Source organism: Sander vitreus, chromosome 9 (genome assembly GCF_031162955.1).
Source record: "Sander vitreus isolate 19-12246 chromosome 9, sanVit1, whole genome shotgun sequence".
Classification (NCBI taxonomy): domain Eukaryota; kingdom Metazoa; phylum Chordata; class Actinopteri; order Perciformes; family Percidae; genus Sander; species Sander vitreus.
In genome coordinates this window covers 17,645,892-17,667,686 of record NC_135863.1, presented here as the reverse complement: position 1 = coordinate 17,667,686, position 21,795 = coordinate 17,645,892, and the positions used below count along the sequence as shown (strand labels likewise).

The window sequence follows — 21,795 nt, the reverse complement described above, 5'->3', positions numbered from 1 at the left end:
ACTAAATCAGTTCAGATTATGGATCATCTACAGTCTGTTTATTATCAGCCACAGATCACATATAGAGTATTTTGACAGCTACTCTGTGATAATTAAAACAACTGGAGACTGTGTACAAGCTGATATATGGGCCTGATAACATTTTATTAAATCGGAATAGTGTTTCTGTGACTGCCTGAAGGCTGCTGGAATCCGCTGAAAACTGTCCGACTTGACAGCGGATTTTTGTCACCACCCCCGGCTGCTGCTGCCTGCTCTCGTCCACTTTACAGGCGAGGCGCAGTTCATCTTGAACAAGCCTAATAAAAAGCTCCACTTCCAGACAAGGAATCACAACTTACCCTGTAGCTAGTTCAGTGTCTCAGCGCTGGGACATTTAGCGGAGAGTGTAGCCCACAGGCATGTCCTCTCCGCTCCATTGTCCGATATCTACTCCTTCTAAACACTTTTCTCTGGACCAGTATTCCGTTGTACAGTCTGGAACACTGCATTTACGACCATGGTTCATTTTCAGTATCCTTGAAAGACTTCCAAACTTTCTTCTTTTGAAAGTACACAGCGCAGCTCGTAGCTAAGCTCGTGTGTGAGATCTGCGTGACCTACATTCAAAACACCAGCTCGTCTCAGACCAGTGGTCTGTATGAAAATTTTGGGGCGTGACAAAGGTACAGACCAGAGCCAATTAAGGTACAGCCACCGAGTTGACGTCAACTATTAGCTTCGTTCAGATTTGGCCGTTTTCAGAGGCAGTTTCAAATTGTGAGATTTGCATAGGAAAGAGGTGTCAATGGAACATTGAGGTTCTATGTATGCCTATTTTACCCACCGGACTGTCGTTATTCAACTATGATGAGGTAAACTCTGTTTTGCATTCTATCACCCCTTTAAAGTTGAATTTATGTTTATGGAGGTATTGAAAGTCCAGAGGCCTGTACTACGAAGCAAGATTTGGCGTTAACGAGGTAACTTCAGGTTCAACCCAAGGTTTTCTGTATCACGAAGGTGGATCACTTGTTACCGGGTTCAATCGCTGTGGTAACTCATGCTGAACGCCTAACCTGGTTGGGAGCAAGTTATGTTGGAGATTAGAGATCAACCGGTGTAAAAGCACCGCCTACTGACCAATCAACACTCGATTGATAACAGCGTCACTGTTCTTAGAAGATCCGGAGCTCGGTGCGCGGGGAGAGAGCGAGCGAGAGAGAGGTGTGCTCAGAAAAGTTAAAACATTTAGAGACCGACAACTAGGGCTGAACGATTAATTGCATTTGCAATAATATCGCAATGTTAAAATGCAATTTCCTAATCGCAAAGGCTGCGATTTGGTCATGTGACTTGCGAGAGCAAATCAATCTGCACTCCGCAGAGAAAGCATCAATTTAGCACGCTAACGCTATGCTGTACCTTCAGCAGATTTCTGTCATTTAAACAACTTTGAGTTGTAGTTTAAAACTTTTACAGCCATTTTAATAAAATGAAGGGTTTTATTTGGGCTCAAGTCCATATATGCAGTTAATGGATACAGGCACACAGAACTGAAGGCTCGGTTAGCAACGATTAGCTCTGATTAGCGGTTAGCTAGCTCCATTATAAAGATATGGAGTGGAGGAGACTGCCGCGGAGAGGGGTAATAACCAGACTGATAAATGACGTTTGGGGAGCTTTCACAGCAGTGTGGCTGCGTTGTTTCAACGGTTTTATTAGTACAGTTAATCCCACGGCAAGACCAGCAGCAGCATGCTACTACTAACGTAATGACAGCCTCTCTGAGCAAGTGCAACGTTGATGCTGTCATGCACACGGCACGTAACTTCATGAGGAGAGGGAGGGGCTGGAGGCAGCTCCTCTGTGTGCGCTGTAAAAAAAAATTTTTTTAAATTGTATTGTATAAACTGTATATACTATATTTTTACTTATTTAACTGTCTAGTAAAGTTCAAAGACAGTGTTTAAAAAGTGCAATCCACATGTTTACATATGTTTAGTACAGCAAATAATTAAATAATCTAAATACTACTAAGTGTGGTAAAGCCACATATTTATTTTTATATTTCTGCAATCTGCACTTTAGTTTGTGTGTTTTGTTTCTGACTTTCATATGAATGTGTACACCAGGCTTGGTCAGTGCTGAATATACTACTGTGACTGAAGTAGTTAAATAAAAGATGTCATTCATATAAATTCATGCATCACCTAATTTCATCATCACATACAGGCCTGGCCTCCAGGAAAGAACAGTTTGTTTAATCTAATCTTGTGTTGTTCATACTATACAATGATTTATTGCTTATCTTTGTTGAATAATACAGAAGACAAAGAGCTTTAAAAATAATCGCATATTAAATCGCAATATTTAAAAAAAAGAAAATCGCAATTACATAAAAAAATCGTTCAGCCCTACCGACGACCCCGTTAATATTCCCTGATGGGTATCTTTATGAAAGATATAGATTTTTTAGCGGAGTGGCTATTTGTCGGCTTTTTGAGCCGTGTGTTGCCAATGCACACATCGGTTTAAATTATGTTTTTATATTTTTTATTTGCTCTCATGATCGCTTACCACTGTCAGGGTTGCAACTGAAATAAAAGGCTAAAGCAACGACACTTTATGGAAAGGACAAGTGTAATTATGGTCAGATCTTAGTCCTGACTGATGGGGAAGTGATATTGATAAGCGTTGTGATATACACATTTACAGCGTCAGCTATTTTTTGCCAGCTTTCCTTCCTGTTTTAGGAAGCAGCGACTGTATTGCGTTTTGCCTGTAAAACCGTGTCTGTGTTCTTCATATTTATGTAGAATTATAGTTTGCTCTTCTTATGTAAAATATGCGGCTCTGGTAGATGTTTGCGATTGGTCATGCTGCGCAAACACCGCCTCTTTTATGTGAACGTGCGCGCCGCTGGATAGGAAACCCTGGGTTGATTGAACTAGTTGTTAACCACCGTTGTGACACAGCTTATGCGGGACCGCGGTAGTTAGGTTAGGTGAGGGTAACTGAAATCAATCCAGGGCATGTTGATCTTGATTCGTAGTACAGGCCTCAGCCATGCCGTGTTTGGTGTGCATACCATTGCACTTATTTTTTTAATTTTTTATAATTACTGACTCTGTTGGAGACTATAAAAATGTTATGTTTACATGCATGGCGCTGCTGACAAAATTATAATTCAGATTACTTGCTTAGAGAGATGTGATGAGACAGATGTGACTTACCCCTGTAAAATGTAACCAAAGCTATTTTAGTTTAGTACTGAAACTGGGAAAGCTTTCATATTGACTAACAGCAATGTGGGTCGTAAATAGTGGTAAAAGTTTTGCAGTACAGACTGCTTTACTGGCATTTTCTCTATAGTCACATTGAATTTTAAATGGCTGGAATATGTAAAATCTAAAACAATTTTATTTCATTCAGTCTTATTCTGTAGCATTTAGTTTGCCCTTAGTGGTAAAAATCTGCGAAATTATTCAAAAATTGTGTGTGTGTGTGTGTGTGTGTGTGTGTGTGTGTGTGTGTGTGTGTGTGTAAAACATTGAAAGCAGATAAAGCAGTCTCAGTGCACCATCAAACGTAATTTCACTCCTGCCTCATCTGCATGGAACTCCTGTCTCCTTTTGCCTCTCTTTCCACCTTTGTGCCATGCCTGCTGTGCGGGGTGCAGATACCAAAACAACATGCATTTCAAGGTCAGGGACATGCCACTTCGTAGTGCTGCTTGTGCTAGTCTTTCCAGTGCCATGAAAATGGAGCCCTAGAAGTCTCCTCACAAACCTGCATGGCTCTACAGTTTTCTAGTTGGTTTCTTTTTGTACTCGGACCGTTCATGTTTGCACAATTGATTTCTCAAACGAATTACCCTTCCTCTGTACGGTTGGTATGTTCTCTCCTCTCTTGACTTGAATAATGGATGTTCCCCTTCAGACTGACACCACACTGAATCCCTGTTCTCTGCCTGTCCAGCAATAGAGAACAGAACGGTCAAGGTAATACGAGCAGAGAGATGCAACCTCTAGGTGGGGGGACTGCAGCCCTGACTCGTAATATCGTCTCTTTGCCTTTAGTTTTTTTCCCCCCATAATCTTTAGAGTGCATACCATCTCTGTGATTATTTCGACACACATACACACAATCACATACAGAAATGCACATGGATACATGCGCGCACACACACGAGACAGATGGTTGAAGCGCTGCTCTGACAGAGGCTAAAGCACAGGGCACCTCCACTCTTCAAAGTCTCTCAATGCTTTGTCAAACACCATCTGTACCCAGGCACACTTATGTTACTTAAAACAAGGACATTGCTTTTTCTCTCCCCATAATTATAAGATAGCAAAAATAGGGTTTCTTTCTGCCTTTGCCATATTATTAAGTCTTTTGGGACAGGAAGTCGTATCATTTGATACAGTTGGCACAATATAGCTTCTCAAGTAAAAGATAAAATGATGGGAGATGGAGTGGCAGAGGTTCTAAAAACATAAGATTTTGCCTATGTGTGTGTATCAGTGCATGCATCTATTTCAGTGAATGTATGGGCCTGCTTATAAGGATATAATGCACTAGATGCATGAAACTCTGTGCGTGTGTGTGTGTGTGTGTGTGTGTGTGTGTGTGTGTGTGTGTGTGTGTGCGGTTGTGAGAAAGAGAGAAAGAAATTGTGCGTTTCATTACCCCGCAGCCAGGTTTCTCACCACTCTCCTCGCTCTTGGTCTCTCAGAAGAGCAGTCATTTCTCTCTGTCAGTCAGTCAAGGTTTGGGGAAATGATAGTGGGTTTTAGAGAGAGTGGCTTTGTTTGGGCAGGAGCAAGCAAGAATAGCACTGTTTCCTTTCATCATCATCCTTTTACTGTCACCTCCTAACATTCTCCTCTATCACCTTCTCTCCTTTTGTCCTTTCCTTCCTTACTCCTCTGTTCCCACTCTTTCCCTTTCTCCTTTTCATTCCTGCCTTACACCTGTCCCCAGCACTTGCTCATCGTCCCCCAACCTTTCTCCCTCTGTTTCCCCCTCCCCAGATTGAGGTAGCGTGTTATTAGTAAGGCAGCCAATGTGCCTGTCGGTGTGTGTTAGGGAGAGATAAGCACAGGTAGAGAGAGTTACATAAGCCGCTGTTGATTACTGTGGAGGAAAGGGAGAGCAGAAAAAGAGAGGGAAAAGAAGAGAGGGAGAGAGTGAGAAAGACAGATTTCTGTACCTAAGTAAGTACATTGTGCTCTAATGTTGCCTGTATGGCTGGCTGGCGGTTGATAAGTAGCCTAGGCTTTCGGGGCTGGTTGAAAGGACAGTCATTAGGTTTGATTCCCTAGACTGGCAGCTTGCTTCATAGATTGCAAGTTTGTTTTTGTTCTAATGTTTAACCTGAAGAAAAATAAACTCTCTTCCTAGGTTTACTATGTTAATATGGCATGACAAAGTGGAGATGTGGATTCATGGAGCAGATTTTTCATTTAAATCTAGTTCATTAATTTCATCTTCAAGTAGTTTGTTTTCGCTTAGATAATGTTTCAGGATAAGGATGGTAATAATCTAGATGTTCTTATCTTGAACAAATGCCATAAAAAGAACAAAACCAACAATTCATTGATCCATCCTACTGACAAGTTTTGCCCATGTAGCCAAAGCCTGATAGAGCCCGTTCCTATGTGCCTCTATTGTTGCCCAACTATTTAAAACAACAATGAGCCACACCGTCACACTAGGTGACGTGTTCATTCATTACAGTGAACATGGGCATTGTAGTTTATTTTGCGTCATTCCCACATAAACCGGCCTGCTGCTACTAATATTCCTTAACTCACAAAACATATATGTATCCGCAACAAAAATTGGCCTCAAAAAAGCACTATTTACTTGTGTGTTTGAGTAATGTTTGTTAAAAACTACAATTCTCAGCTGTTTTAGCAAGTTACTTAACCTTTCAAAATATAAAACTATTTAGCATTATCTTTTAAATTAAGTTCAACTTTTACTAATTTACATTATCATGTCTCTCCCCCAACAGCCTAATACAGTAATGATAAGCAAAAGTCGTTATTTGTAGCACTTTGAGACACGTGCATTTTTACAGGGTGGTAAAGAAAACCAAGCCAGGTATTCAAAGCAAAAATCAAGGAAGAGAAATTAGTGGATAGTCAGATCGAATCAGCAGAAAAATCAATGCTGATAAATGCTGGTTGCACAAACTTTCTACACCTAGTTCTGCGTTAGTTTACATTTCACTCCACCATTGGATATTTTTTTTGCACATTGAGCCATTCCTCCTCTCTAGTGATACTGAACAGAGTAAAGCAGGAGTGTTTCTCAGCACAACCTTGAACTGGGACTTCTGGCTGACTTCACTCATCTGCATCTGAGCCAAAGAACATCTTACTAAATTTTACTACCTGAGCGTTCTTGATAGTGGCTTAGTCTTATTCCAAATCTGAATTCTTAAACAAGTGAATTGTGTTAAATCAAAAGACTGCTCTTGTGTGCACTGGATACAATAGCGTGTAGAGAGAAATGATGATGAAAAGATGATGCGCGGGAACGCACGCACGCACGCACGTGGCATAGCCTCAACAAGGCGCTGGAAACATCCCTTATAGATTTTGGTCCATATTGACATGATAGTATCACGCAGTTGCTGCAGATGTGTCGACTGCACATCCATGATGAAAATCTCCCGTTTCACCAAATCCCAGAGGCGCGTTACTGGATTGAGATCTGGTGACTGTGGAGGCCATTTGAGTACAGTAACTCATTGCCATGTTCAAAAAAACAGTTTGAGATGATTTGACCTTTGTGACATGGCGCATTATCCTGCTGGAAGTTAGCCATTAGAAGATGGGTACACTGTGGTCATAAAGGGATTGACATAGTCAGGAACAATGCTCAAGTAGACTGTGGCATTTAAACGATGCTCATTTGGGTATTAAGGGGCCCAAAGTTTGCCAAGAAAATATCCCCCACACCATTACACCTCCACCACCAGCCAGAAAGGTTGATACAAGTCAGGATGGATCCATGCTTTCATGTTGTTTATGCCAAATTCTAACCCTACCATCTGAATGTCGCAGTAGAAATCGAGACTCATCAGTCTTCAATTTTGGACAGCCTGTGCCAATTGTAGCCCGAGTTTCCTGTTATTAGCTGACAGGAGTGACACCCGATGTGGTCTTCTGCTGCTGTAGCCCATCTGCTTCATGGTTCGACATGTGTGTTTAGAGATGCTTTTCAGCATACTTCGGTTGTAACGAGTGGTAACTTGAGTTACTGTTGCCTTTCTATCAGCTTGAACCAGCCATTCTCTTCTGACCTCTGCTATCAATGCATTGCTGCTTAGAGAACTGGCCTCACTGGATATATTATTATTTTAAATTTTTTAGACTATTCTCTATAAACTCTAGAGTTTCTGAGATACTCAAAACAGCCTGTCTGGCACCAACAACCATGCCACCTTCAAAGTCACTTAAATCACCTTTCTTCCCCCATTCTGATGTTTGGTTTAAACTTCAGCAGATGGTCTTAACCATGTCTGAATGCCTAAACGCATTAAGTTGCTGCCACGTGATCAGCTGATTAGTTACATGTATTATGTTAACAAGCAGCATCTGAACAGGTGTACCTAATAAAGTGGCCAGTGAGTGTGAGAGAGTGTGTGTGTGTGTGTGTGTGTGTGTGTGTGTGTGTGTGTGTGTGTGTGTGTGTGTGTGTTGTGCTTTAATCAGTATGCTAAGCATTTGTCCAGAGGCCCTCCAGCCAGAACCAGTTTAGGAGCAGCTCAATGCCAAACAAGTGTGAGTGAGGATTAAAGGACGAATAAAGTCCTCTCTTCCTGCCTCTCGTCGAAGCGGAGGAAGTGAATGAGCAATGCTCTCCTCTTCCTTGACTACCACTGAGGTGCCCTTGAGCAAGCCTCTTGGAGTTGCTAAGTGCCTTACAGAGTTCGACTGTTGTAAAATTGGGCAGATTCCTTTATCAAAATCAAGGTGAAGCATGGTGTTGGATGAGCTTTAATGCTTAGTAAATTTACATATGTAAAAAACTACAAATATCTGTTCCCAATCACACTTAACGGATGTAACTCAATAACAGCTCTCCCCAAAGACATAGCAGTGACCACCATTTTACCTCACATGAAGCACATGCATGACAACCACAGTAATAAATGAAGGAACAGCGATGGTTATTGTTTGCGCTTGTGTAGATCCCATTATAGAATTGTTATTTTGTGTTTCTGACAAGCTAATTAAAATGTAGAGGTACAGAGTTGGCACGAGAGGAAGTAAGGAAGGAAGAGGAAATTGTGAAAGCCTGTCAGGGGAGACTGAGCTAGAAAGGTTAAAAAAAATTTGAATAAAACAGAATAATTTACAATGAATAGGAGTTAATGAGATCATCCAACAGGCGGAAAAGAAATGCTGTGGTTTAGGTCTGTGCATGGCAGAGTGTGTGTGGTCAGTTAAGATTGTTCCTTTGTGTCTGCAAAGTCAGAACCTTGTTGATTACACACATCGTTTTCAGTTTTTGCTTATTTTCGTCCCTTTTGCACCCAAAAGTTGTTTACTGCTGCAGGAGGACACTGATCACCACAGTTTCCAGCAAATGAGGTCCTTTTTTGAAAAAAATGCTTTCAGTATTTGAAAGAAGCAAAAAATAAGCTTGTTCTGAAATTCTCTTAACTTTATGAGACTTATAAGGAGATATAGTACAACACGTTTCATCAATGATTGACTTTCAAAGAGTGTTTTTTTATTTCACAGCCTGGCTGGAAAGTAAATTACTGCTGCCTGTGTCCTAGAGGTAAAATAAAACTAAAGGGGGACTGGGATGGTCAAGGTGCTTCTCCAAATAAGAATGCAGGGCCACCATGAGACAATCTAGCAGGAAGTACTGTATAAAAAAAAAGAGATGGGAAGAGGGATGGCATGTACAAAAAATGTGGAATAACAATAAGGAGGGTTTTTATGTATGAGAAAGAGACTGCACACAATGATGCTCAAACACAAAACTCCCCTTTTTCTCACTGCCTCTCTTTTATTCAGTCTCAGTCACAGAGACATGCCTGTGCACACAGTATTATGTAAATAGTCTCTTCGGCAGAGTGCTGCTGCCACTGAGCGAGCATCCTCTGGGCCATCTAGGCAGCCTCATTAAAACAAAGCACAGCAGCCATTAATAGATACCAGTGCGCACATACACACAAACACACATATTTATTTATATATATATATATATATATATATATATATATATATATATATATATATATATATTATACATATTTATATATATTATACATATTTATATATTATATACATACATACATATATATATACACATATATACATACATACATACATATACATATATACACACATATATATAAATATATACACATATATATACACACACACACATATATACACACACACATATATATATATATATATATATATATATATATATATATATATATACACAAATACTACACAATGTCACTGAGAATAATGCATGAAGAGTGTGTGAAGGGCTTACTGTGACTGGAGCTAGCATGAAGGAAGAATGGACTGTGTGGCTTCAAACAGGCTTGGGGCCAATGCCACAATACAGCCCCATATGCTCAGTCTACGGCAGGTGTGTGTATGTTACTATTATACTATTCATCTTTGTCTTCTCTCTTTCTCCAAACCTGCTATTAATCCTTGTTTTAAATGCAGCACATTAGCTTTTGTTTCAGAGGGGGATGGGGTGGATGGGCTCTGTGGTGTGTGCAGAAGTATAAAGACTACCTGGGAAAATGGTGTTTAACATTGTTGAACACGTAGTACAAATATATGGACTGTTAATGTTGTGTCTAAACTCTGTAAAGTAAAAGGGGCTTGTGTTTGTTTTTGATCTGCTGGCCCCGCAGGTGGTTCCCGAGGTGTGGGCTTTATCCGCTTTGATAAGAGGATAGAGGCTGAAGAGGCCATCAAGGGTCTGAATGGACAGAAGCCATCAGGTGCCGCCGAGCCCATCACGGTCAAGTTCGCCAACAACCCCAGCCAGAAGACCAGCCAAGCCCTTCTGTCACAACTCTACCAGTCCCCCAATCGCCGATACCCAGGCCCCCTCCACCACCAGGCTCAGAGGTTCAGGTGAGTGCTTGGGAGGGGCATGGAGATGGTCATGGGGAGGAAGTGGTGGCAGAGAAGAGACAGGATAGGGTGGAAAAGGGTATAGGTGGCATTGTATACCGGGCATATGGTTTTAAAGATACATAGTTAATGCAGAGTTTCCCAACCTTGGAGCTAACCTAGTATACAGTTTTCTGATATTCATTTGGTGACCCCCAAAATTCCAAAGTTGCAAAAAAGTTGAAATTGTTTTTCTCCAAAAACAATGTTAAGTGACTTACAGTTGGAACTCTTTTAAGACTTGGATGGACATACTCTCCCAATTGATAGTAGGAGTACAAAAGGATCTTCATTAGAAAATATGTGGTTCTTTAATAAAGTCAAAAGGTACAAGCTTGTATACATACAAATGTTAAAATAAAAGAAATGTCATGTGCATTAAAATGCTTACGCTATACAGTAACATAAACCTTTAGCATTGTTACAATAGCTGATGGGAATTTAGAGTGGGAAAAATACTTCCCAGAACCAGCAGCTCGTCCTACTTCCCAGCTCTTTTCCAGACACATTATGATGTAACAAAATGAAACACAAAGTGCCATAGACATAATAAGATGTAAAATAAGAATTGGGTCACTAGGGCCGCAGTCCATGAGGTTGGGAATCTCCAGATTTAAATGTTCAAGTTAGGAATAATAGAAAGCAAGTAATATGCATTTATCTGCAAACTTTACAGTTATAGTTTATACATAATATCATGAATTCTGAGACAAGTATGTTATCTAATGTGGTATGATTTCATGGTGTGATTAACATTAACAAAAACTCCTGCACTACCAGTGTGATTGGGGATTGCAGGATTGCATCGGATTTCATATGTGGATATGTATAATGTCATCCGTCTCAAACTCGATAGCAATTATTCTTGGTTGGTGTAACAATAAATGAGTTTAATCAAGGAAACACGTCTGTTCTAAGCAACAGGCCTGATTTGGAAAACATTTGCACCAAATGCAATTTGCAATGTTCGAACAGGGGATGTTACACCCACACATAGAGAGCATGAGTCATAGCAACGTCTATGTATCAACAGTGATGCAACTTTTCTCCTGTGAACATTTATTTCGGCAAATACGTCCCCCTTTTGAACAACAGGTGTGAGCTCTGCACCTGGTTCAGGTGTCAATAAATCAGGCCCTGTGAGCGCTGTGTGTGGGTCCAACCGGATCAGAGGGGAACTGTTCATAAGAGACTGTGGGGTTCTGTCGTTCACAACTACACATTTCCCCTCATTTCATCATGCTGTCATCTTGTCAACACTTCCCAGAATATTCCCTGTGGGGCCTGGGCATAAAACTTGTATTGGGATAAAAAATATTTTAAACATTCAAACAATTGTCTTTCTGACTTTAAAGCCCCAATTCTGCATGATATGGCCACAGTGATACAGTGAACCATAATGTTGTTTATGTATATTTTTTGTAGTTCGACTCACTTTAAATACATTTGCCAGACTTACAAGACATAATCTATTGTATTAAATACTGCGTACGCCCCTGCATTAGAAGATGAAGTTTTTTTAAGAGAGACGAATGAACAAAGTGCAAATAAAACAAATGACTAAATTCATTTAAGGATTTGTGTTTAAACCTTGTCGCAACTTATTTTAATTAAGTGCATGTAAAGTACTTCAAGCTATATTCATTTCTATCAAGTTTTTTTGCCCAGGTCAGTAATTTCCACAACAAGATATCATATATCATATACAGTATATGGCTGACGTACTGTATATATGGCATCCTACCTAGTCATTTCCTGACACTCAAAATGACACAAACAGCCATTTTTAATTGAAATGTTACATACATACAGACACCTACAGATGGTAAGGGCTTTCTCCTCGAGGTCATGTTGCCTTTCACCTCAACAACAAAAAACAAGACAGAAACAGGTAATCGTATAATATTCCGCTCTATCATCCGATCCAACGAGAATGTTTCAGAACTGGATAGAGAATATATGCTTTTACAATTTCCTCTCTCTTTCAATAACACTAAGCTGGTCATGCTGTTTACTCTCTATCAAAGTCAGAGCTTGGAAGGTATTTTTCTTCTGGAGCGGCTTCCCTGGTGTGACACCTGAGCGATGTAGCGTGGCTGTGTGTCTGTGATACGCCAAGCCAATTTACAGGCTCCGCAGGAGAGCTGTCGCTTCCCATCACAACTCACAACCACAGGACACTTCCTCACTGTGTGTCTGTGCTCCAGCTCTCTGCTCCCAAGCCCTCCACTAAAACCTCAACACTTTAAAAGTTAGAAATGTGCTCTATGTGCACAGTTTCCCTTTTTTTTTTTACTAAATATTTAAGGGCAGTGCAAAAGGACTTTTTTTCCCTAATACAACACAGTATTCAGTATACCTGAGCTATTGGTTGTTCTGTTTATCTTTGAAGATACATAATTAAATCTAAAGATATATAATAGTATGTTTTGTTGTTCAAAAGGTAAAAAATATATTGAATTAACTAAAAATAATGAAGCAAAAATAATCTACTGATGTATGCCTGAAAAGAATGAAATGTAAATTAGCGCTAGAAAATCAAATCAATTAGAGATTGTAAAACTGTATAATAATAATACCCTACTTGCTTTACATGCTTAACAAGTTTGTGCTGCTGCTTATAGGTAATAAGTAGGCTAAAAAAAACAACTTATAAGTGCAGTTATCAAGTGTGACTGATGTGGGCCTGCTGTAACACAAGTTAATGTATAATGTGCTTGTATGGTCCCTCTCCAAGACAGCAAACATTATCGACTCAAGCACAATACACCGAGCCCTAGATCCTAGCTCCCTTCCGATCCTCTGTCGTTAACTAATGGTACTAATTAGCAAATTAGCCTTATTATATCCAGGGCAGGAGCCAATTTTAATTGAACAGATTTTTGTTTCAAAAAAAGAGAAGACAAAAACACCCATCCCTCCATTAACAGGCATTGAGAGAAAGCACAAAAGCCATATTGTTTATATTGAGCTTGGAGAGGCAGTGTGAAAAGCTGGCAGAGTGTTTGCATGGTGAGCGTGCATCAGTGTGTGTTCGTACATGTGCAAGAGAGAGGTACAGAGAGAGAGAAAGAGAGAGAGGTAGAGAGAGAGAGAAAGGTACGGAGAGAGGCACAGAGAGAGAGAAAGAGAGGTAGAGAGAGAGAGAAAGAGAGGTAGAGAGAGAGAGAAAGGTATGGAGAGAGGCACAGAGACAGAGAGAAAGAGAGAAAGAGAGTAGAGAGAAAGAGAAAGAGAGGTAGAGAGAGAGAGAAAGGTATGGAGAGAGGCACAGAGAGAGAGAGAAAGAGAGGGAAAGAGAGAGAAAGAGAGAGAGAGCGAGCGAGCAGCAGGTTGTTTTGTTGTGGCCCAATGGCCCGGCGGCCAGCAGATGTCTTCATGCTCCCGGACCTGGAGCTCCTCTCCTCTGAGCATCCTCTCCAATAGACTCATTTACCCACAAAGCAGCCTGCTTCTTTCCTTCCCACGTAATGGGCTAATTACTGCTTTAATGATTCCATATATCCTTTTTTCCCCACTTTATTTCTTTGTTTTAGGGCTGCTTTCGTACTTTTTTGATAATGGTTAGAGAAAAGTGCTACAGTGCAGACACACTTTGAACCCAGATAATACGTAGGCCTAAAATGTTTATGTAAAATGTAAAAAGGTTATGTAAATTAACTCAGCTGACTTCAATGTCGGTATTGCATTGTAAGTACCTATCACAATATGAATTTAGACATTTTAAACATTTAAATGCATCTTAAACATTACAATTTTAAAATCATCACCGTGAGCAGCTTGTGAGCCAGTATAAAATAATATTTTAAAACACAGGTTATTACACTGCTCTTCAGTCTTGATCTTCAGTATTCAGAGTTCTGCAGGATTTCTAATTCTTAAGGTAATTAACTACAATTACCTGGCATCCGGTTGTTTAATTGATTCCTGATGAGAAGGCTACTGATCTGTTATCTCTAACATGCAATATAAATATAATTTTAAATGTTCAACGTAAATTTTATTGTGATTATTATTATTTAAGTTATTTATTAAAAGCCTTTATCACTTTCTTAATTGCAATCAAATAATAATGAAGTTGTGTATACATCATGTGACAAAATAATGTAGCTGTTAAATGGTGTTAATGATAGAATAGTTACCTGGATTATATTTTGGTAAAAACAATGACATTTTCAATTAAGATTGTAATGCCGTGTAGCAGGTGTGTTGCAGGAAAGCAAATGCTTGTTGACTGAAAGAGACGAGGAGAGATAACCCTGCTAGTTGAGTCAAAGTCAGAGAGTTTGTAGTGTGTTCAAGAGGAACGAGGCCTCACTGGCCAGCTGTTGCTCAATAAGCCGTGGCCCTTGTCCATTAGGCCAGAGGAGTTAATAAGACATGAGACAGGCCAGACCCAAGTGAGGAATGAAGGTCATTGAGTCACCAAGCAGACTGAATCCAGCCAACATTTCATACAGCCCACAGGTTCCTGAACTCCGGCTCACAAACAGACACACAAACTGTACCCTGGCTGACTGCAATGGCTGCTCACTCACAGGGCTGAAATTATTATGAAACCAAAACATTTGTTTCAAAAATGTAAGCCTTTCAGACAGAGGACACCCTCTGACTAACACTCAGCCATTACACCTTACCTGTCAGCACTTAACAGGTTGACCCCGACCACAAAGACAGACATTCACAATTCCATGGCTAGTTTAATGTTCAGTTGTGTTCTTGTTGGTCCACCTCATAGAAAACATGCTAATCTTCACCACTGCTCCCGCTCACCATCATTCAAATGCCAAACCATTACACTGACAGAACTCTGGATCATTTCCTGTCATCTCAGGTGTTCTCTCAATTGAGTTAACACAAATCAAAGACCATAGTTTATGAAAATATGTTTTTATTAACCTCCATTTTCTAATAAACCATCAATGTGGTGGCATAAATTGCATGGAACACGCAATTTCCTGCATATAAAATAAGCCAATGATTTGCCATTGCGTAGCACTATGGCTAGCATCCTAATAAAGCGTGTGCCATGCTATGCTCACACGCTGCCGCCATTAGTGCTCTGTGTGTGACTGTAAGACTGAACTGTGACCAGTCCACTGCTGTACTCTTATAGAACAATTCAACAGTCGCACCGACAGTAATGTCGATGTGCCTGTAACACTCTGCTCTGGCATTAGCAAGTGCAGGGCTATACTGAAGCCCATGAAGCAGCGCAGTGGCCAACCGAGCAAGTGCCGACCAAACTGATGGTACTGTGGATTTATTAACCGATGATAGCATTTTCTGGTGGGGCTCCTCAGTGTAATGGGCCAACTATAGATGGGTTTGTTTGTTCTTGAGTGAGGAGGACCATGCAGTTCCTACAGGGACTTAACATTAGTTCCATTGAGTGAGTCGACCATCTGCCCACCATTAACCCCAGAACCCTCCTTCTCTTTACAGGCTGGACAATTTGCTTAATATGGCCTATGGCGTAAAGAGGTAATTAAAAACTTCACCCAATGCCAGATGTCCATGTTGACTCAATGATTTATCAATTTCCTTTTTTTTCTGTCCTTTTTTTAGTTTATGTTTCCTTGTATTTTTGCCGTCACTTTGCGTTTGACAATTCGTTCAAGGTCAACTGCATTTTTGGTTGTTTGATTTGTTTGTTTGTTTTTCCTCGTAAGCTTGAGTTGGTTTTAAAACCCTACCAACCACTTAAGGTGTAAAAATCAGAAAACAATCAGTCTTTGTTTTCAGTGGTGATGAATTTGCTTTTTTTGATTATGACAAGTGCTGGTGTTGTTTGGATTGTTTCTGTGTACTGAATGGATTTTGTTCTCTGGTGTAAAACTCCTAATTTCTAGGTGTGTGTTTTTTCTACCGGATTCAGGTTCTCCTGCCTTGTCACTCTACAGCTATAGCTTGGGAACAGTCTCTCTTTTAGAGCAAATTTTAAATTTGTCACTTTAATTATATGGGTATTAACTCACTACATCATTAGAACAAAATATTTGCACATCCACTACCAACTATGTACACAATCCTTTATATGATAAATGTGCATTTGTGCAGTGGCAAATGACAAAATCATATATTGCCTTAATTTCTTGGCAGTACTAGCTGAGATGAGGTTAGTGTTCAGCAAGGACACAGGATAAGGCTGGATGAACCTGGATCTCTGCTGGAAACAGGAAATGCTGTTTCACTGCAGACAGCTCCAGCTTTGCTCGGCACTGCTCTGCTCGAATTCCTTCCTTTCGCCTCCATGTTTCATTTTGCTTTCTCGCTACCATAGGCCTTACATAACCCAGAGCAGCAGCCACTGTGGTGATAGATGTTTCATGTGCTGACGGTGGCATCTTGCATGTTGCAAGCACAGGGGACACCAACTGAAGTCAGCTTAGCAACTCAAACAGACATGTTTTAGCGTCTAGAGAAATGTTCTCTTAGCAAGTTCCCCTGAAAAGCTGTGATTTTGTTTAACCCTTAGTGCCTCCCATACCCAATAAGCACTGTGGCCTCACTATTAGTTTTGACATAATCTTCTAAAGATAAAAATAGTGTCTGATTCAGCTGTCCTGAGTGCAAAGCATGCCATCAAGTTAGAAGTGCTTCTCAGTGATCTGAGGTTATTATTTGAAAGAAAAGAGAAGAAAGGTCTTAAGAGCTGGAGATGGTTGGCTTCAAAGGACAGAATAGATATCTGGTCAGTTACACTGTTGCTATGCAACCCCTGGTCTCGTCTGTAACATTGGTTAGTGTTTGGTCCCGCTCTGATGGGTTTGCTCGCATGCGCGTTTATACACATATGCGCGCGCGCACACACACACACACACACACACACACACACACACACACACACACACGTGTACATACAGGCACACTCATCTCCACATCCTCGCAGTGGCAGTGTTAGCTAGCCTCCAACCCGTCACACTCTCACAAACCTGGTCACAACCTCCAGCTTTTGCATATAAATCACCACCAGGTTTTATTTTTTTTTGGAGCCAAGCAGGAGAGGCCTGAACGCAGCCGAGCATGTCAGACAAGTCCTCGACGTGATGAAGCCGGTTAAGATTCCACCTGCTTAATACTGGAGAAAATATTACCTCGACATTGAGGCCATGTAGCGATATGTGAGACAAAGGATTTGGAACCTTTTATAGAACGGTTTGCTGCTGCACCAACCCTATGGTGAATATGAAAGTTACCTTGTATCTCTCATATAGATTTGTCGTACTATAATCTATTTACTGTAATCTGGTTGTAATCATAAAAGATATATACTAATATAATCTGTATCTCTTAAAAAAAAAAAAATCAAAAATCAGTGCAGAGAGCAACAGTCAATAAGCTTATCACCCTTGTATTAGCGTCAACAGCAACCACAATGGCCAGAAGCAAACTCCGCATGACCAAAGTCATGCAGGAAGGTCGTAGTGATTGCCGGCCATATATAGTCGCTGAAGAGAGAGAGGGGTGGGGGCCCCCGAGCAGCAAGCAGCACTATCGATCAGTGCCACAAGCTCTGGAATAGAACAGAACACCCTGCAGACTGAAGAGTGGGAGGAATACACTTTGTCCCTTAATGCCACTGGGCTGTAAAGTGCTTCCATTTTCCATTTAGTTTGCTCCCTCTTCCCTCCCTCCCTTTCCTTAAGAAAGCAGCCTTCTTTGAGACAGCTGCAGCAAAGCGGAAATCTCAATTAAAGCACACCCAATAATGCCTATAGTCGTTTTTGGAGAGAGAGAGGTGGCATAAGAAATGAACCTTTTTATCTCATTTACCTTTTATTTAAAAGTGGGGGATTTTTTTCCCCTCCTTTCCCTTTTCCTTTGAGCGGAAAGGCAATTAAGTGAAGTCAACTGAGAATTCAAATCTCTTGCATCACAAGAAAAAGGAAAAGATTATGAGGCGAATGAGAACAGATTTAGCAGACTGGTGCATGATCTTTGATGGATTTCTAGCAACGGTTTAATTCAACAACTTCCTGCAATTTAGCTCCTAAAGGAGCCACTCAAGGACACAAAGAGAGAACCTTCGTCTGCATCTCCTTCAGCAGAGATACAGCACGCAGCACTGTCCTCTCAGGAGGAGGCCTCTCAGAATTTAGGAGCTCATTTAGTAGTAGCTATGCAGACACGCACAAACTTGTGCATTTAGACATAAACATACATACACGTAGATCCATGCATATACATCCATATTTGTCGGACGTTGTGTTTTTGGTTCGGAGATCGGTTTTTGTAGTGTGATCAGTAAACCATACACATTTCACAGATTAAGTTTTAAAGCTTGATTTTTTATGGCTATAGACCGTAGCATATCATGCAGGTCAGCATTGGCAAGCTTTTAGATTTGGAAGGATTATGTTTAAAAATGTGGCTCTAAAAGACAAGATGGAGATAGGTTTTTCACTGGTTTATGGCCATTTCATTTACATTAGATGAGTTCAACTGTATGCCTTCACCTTTTCAATTAAAACTTGCTCTTTTCTCTCTCCCCCTCTTTCTGCTCTCCCTTTCCTCCCAGGTTCTCCCCCATCACCATTGACAGCATGACCAGCCTGGTTGGCATGAACATCCCCGGGCACACAGGCACCGGTTGGTGCATCTTCGTGTACAACCTGTCCCCAGATTCAGATGAGAGTGTGCTCTGGCAGCTGTTTGGGCCCTTCGGTGCGGTCAACAATGTCAAGGTGATCCGTGACTTCAACACCAACAAGTGCAAAGGCTTCGGCTTCGTCACCATGACGAATTACGACGAGGCGGCCATGGCCATCGCCAGTCTCAACGGCTACAGGTTGGGCGACCGCGTCTTGCAAGTCTCCTTCAAGACTAACAAGACACACAAGTCCTGAACTTTGACAAGTAGAAGCAGTTGCCCCGCGACTTTGTCTGCTCCCAAATTGCCCCCAACCTTTCCCCCCACCTCCACCCGTCCCTTAGCCCCTTCAGTCACTACCACCCTACTACAGCCATCCAACACAGCAAACTCAAACTCCATCCGGAACACAAAGCAACCGACAAACCATCAAACAAATTGAACTAGAAATGGCTTATATTATAACTTTGGACCTATAAGCCAATGTTGCCTAAGTATTACAAAAATGAAATGATGAAAATGTTCATGAGTTTTTGGAAGCTCCTGTGATAATGCAGGCTTCTCTTTATTGTATATTCTTTCTGTTTGTTGTGGTTGTTAAAATTATTTTTCTCTTCTGTGTAAACAGTAGCAAATCCCTGTATCCCCTTATTTCAGAGAAGAGAACGTCCTTTTTAAATTGAAACCTTTTCTCTGTCTTGATTCAGGATTTGTTTTTCTTTTGTAAATCCGGATCCACTGTCGTTAGTATTATATACCTCCCTGTTGGTGAAAGGGAGGGGGCTCTTTTTTAAATTGGTGAACCATTCATTCATTTTTAGTGTGTATCAAAAACCTCCCCTTATCAATTATAGATGGGATTCCACAATCTCAGTAACTCTAATGTAGAAAAGAAAAGAATTTCTAACATTGTTTTTGTTTTGTATCGCAAACAAAACATGTCTTTCCTCACAGGGGTTTAGGGAGATGGGGCGAGGGAGGGGATGGGTTAGCTTTCCTGATGACACGCTCAGTAATTTAAGAAAAAAAAAAATAACACTGTTGCCAAAGAGAAGATCTCTTTGCTTGAAAAAAATGCGTTTAGAAAAAGATAAAAAATAAAGAGAAAGAAGATCTATTTTTATAAATGATAATTAAAATAATAATTATTGAAGAATTTTTACAAGAATCTGGATTTGAAAAAAGAGAAAAATATTTTGACTGGCTAACTAGGGGGGGCCGGGGCGGGAGGGAGGGGGCACCACCTTGTCTTGTCGTTCTGCCGTGGTACTTTATAGGATCAAAGGTTGTTTGTTTTTTGGGGAATCCAAGTTGGCAGTGATTTTGTAGATGGAAGGGATGCAAACCGAGGCAGGTGATTTTGGTAATTTTTCACATATGTACTAGTGCGTAATTATTCAACAGCGATACCCAAAAGGGAAGGGAGAGGGGTCTTTCTAAGGCCTAACCATCCTTATAGTCCAGAGCCCAAAGCAAGAAGACCCTTTGTCCACTTGTTTTCCTGTTTTTGTCATCAGTCAATATGGGATCAGTAAATAGATATATATACATCTATCCATTTAGACAGCATACTATACATTATCTATATCATTTTCTTCGGTCTGCGTTTGTGAATTTACATTTGAAAAGAACTTCCTTTTAGCGATCAACAGTAGGTGCTATACTACATTATTCACATATCTTAAATATCCAAGTTTGTTGTTCTATGTGTTGTTTAAAGAAAAAAAAATACTTCGATGTTGGCATTGAATTGAGCTGCTGTTCTTTGTTTAATATTTGTTTATTGTTGGCCCAAAAATCTGGTGAGACTTTCTTTGCTGAATAACCAGATAAATGAAGTTGGGCCTTGTAAGAATCACTGAACAAATTTTTATTTTGTATTTTTTTGTTTGGCTTGCTGACTTTTAGGTTACTTGCTGAGCGTGAAACGTTTGTCAAAACTAAATGATGATTAGCTAGTTCCGTTAGTCTAGATATTTGTTTCCTTAAAAAGGATCTATGACAAATGTGTCTTTATTTGCTGTGTACAAATAGATGATATATATATACATATATAGTCTACATTTGTTTTACAATATCTACTGTACTATATGAGTTGTCACTGTTCTTTTGTTTGAGCTTGTCTTTTTCATATGACAACTTATTATGAAGTGGTGGTTCAGTTACTTAGAAAAACTTGTGAGGAAACTGTTCAATTGTTGTCATGTTGCTTGTGGAGAAAAAAAAAAGATTTGGATTAACTTTCAGTTTGCTACCGCAGCAAAAGAAACCGAACAAAGCTTAGAATATAACTATTTGTTTACCAGTTTATTCACTTCTCTATTTTTTAAACTATTTATTTTTCTATTTATTTGTATTTATTATATATTTATTAATTAATTTATCTGTGTATTTATGTATTTATTTGTTTCATTGTCTGTGTATTTGCGTGATTCTGGTACAGGGAGGGGGCGTTTCTGAGCAAAAGGGAACAAAGCGACTAGTGGAGAGGCTCTTCCAGTAGTCCACTGCACTGAGAGAACTTTTAGTACGTTTGTGCTTTGTACCAATATATCAAAATTACAATATAAAAAAATCTAAAAGTCAAGAAAACTGAAAAAAATGTCTGGAGGGTTGGGGGACGCTCTTCCCTTATTACTAGAAACAGTTACTCGCTATGCATAACCTAGTTAATAGTTAAATTTGCTATTGCTTTTTTCTTGTCTTGTTAAAATGAAATCTTTAGATCTTTTTCAATAAAGTTTAGTCTTAATAGAATGTTATAAAACAGTCGTTCTGGTTCAATATAACCTGTGATAAGTTTGTGTAGTTCTAAAAAGCCACTCCGTCCACACCCTCCCTCCACTTACTACCGCTTTGTGATGAAACCTTATGCAAAAATGTGGGTCTGAAAGCATAGTTTTCAGTTTTCAGTAAAACATTTTATATAACATTCAGCTCTTGGAGGCTTGGGCAGATACATTTTAAAAGGAGCAAATGCCCATTGTTGTTTGAGGGTCATTCATTGCACTGGACTAAATCGGTCAAAATCACTTAAGAGTC

At 40.1% G+C, this 21,795-nt stretch overlaps 1 protein-coding gene across 1 annotated transcript in view; it reads left to right on the top strand.

Annotated features, from left to right (window-relative positions):
• Nucleotides 1–19,695, top strand: part of elavl4 (ELAV like neuron-specific RNA binding protein 4) — an 88,606-nt gene extending 68,911 nt beyond the window's left edge. The window contains 3 exon segments of the mRNA XM_078258157.1: nt 9,860–10,121; nt 15,606–15,644; nt 18,682–19,695. Coding sequence (XP_078114283.1) covers nt 9,860–10,121; nt 15,606–15,644; nt 18,682–19,009 — 629 coding nt within the window. The 3' untranslated portion in view covers nt 19,010–19,695.
• Nucleotides 19,696–21,795: the final 2,100 nt, after the last annotated feature.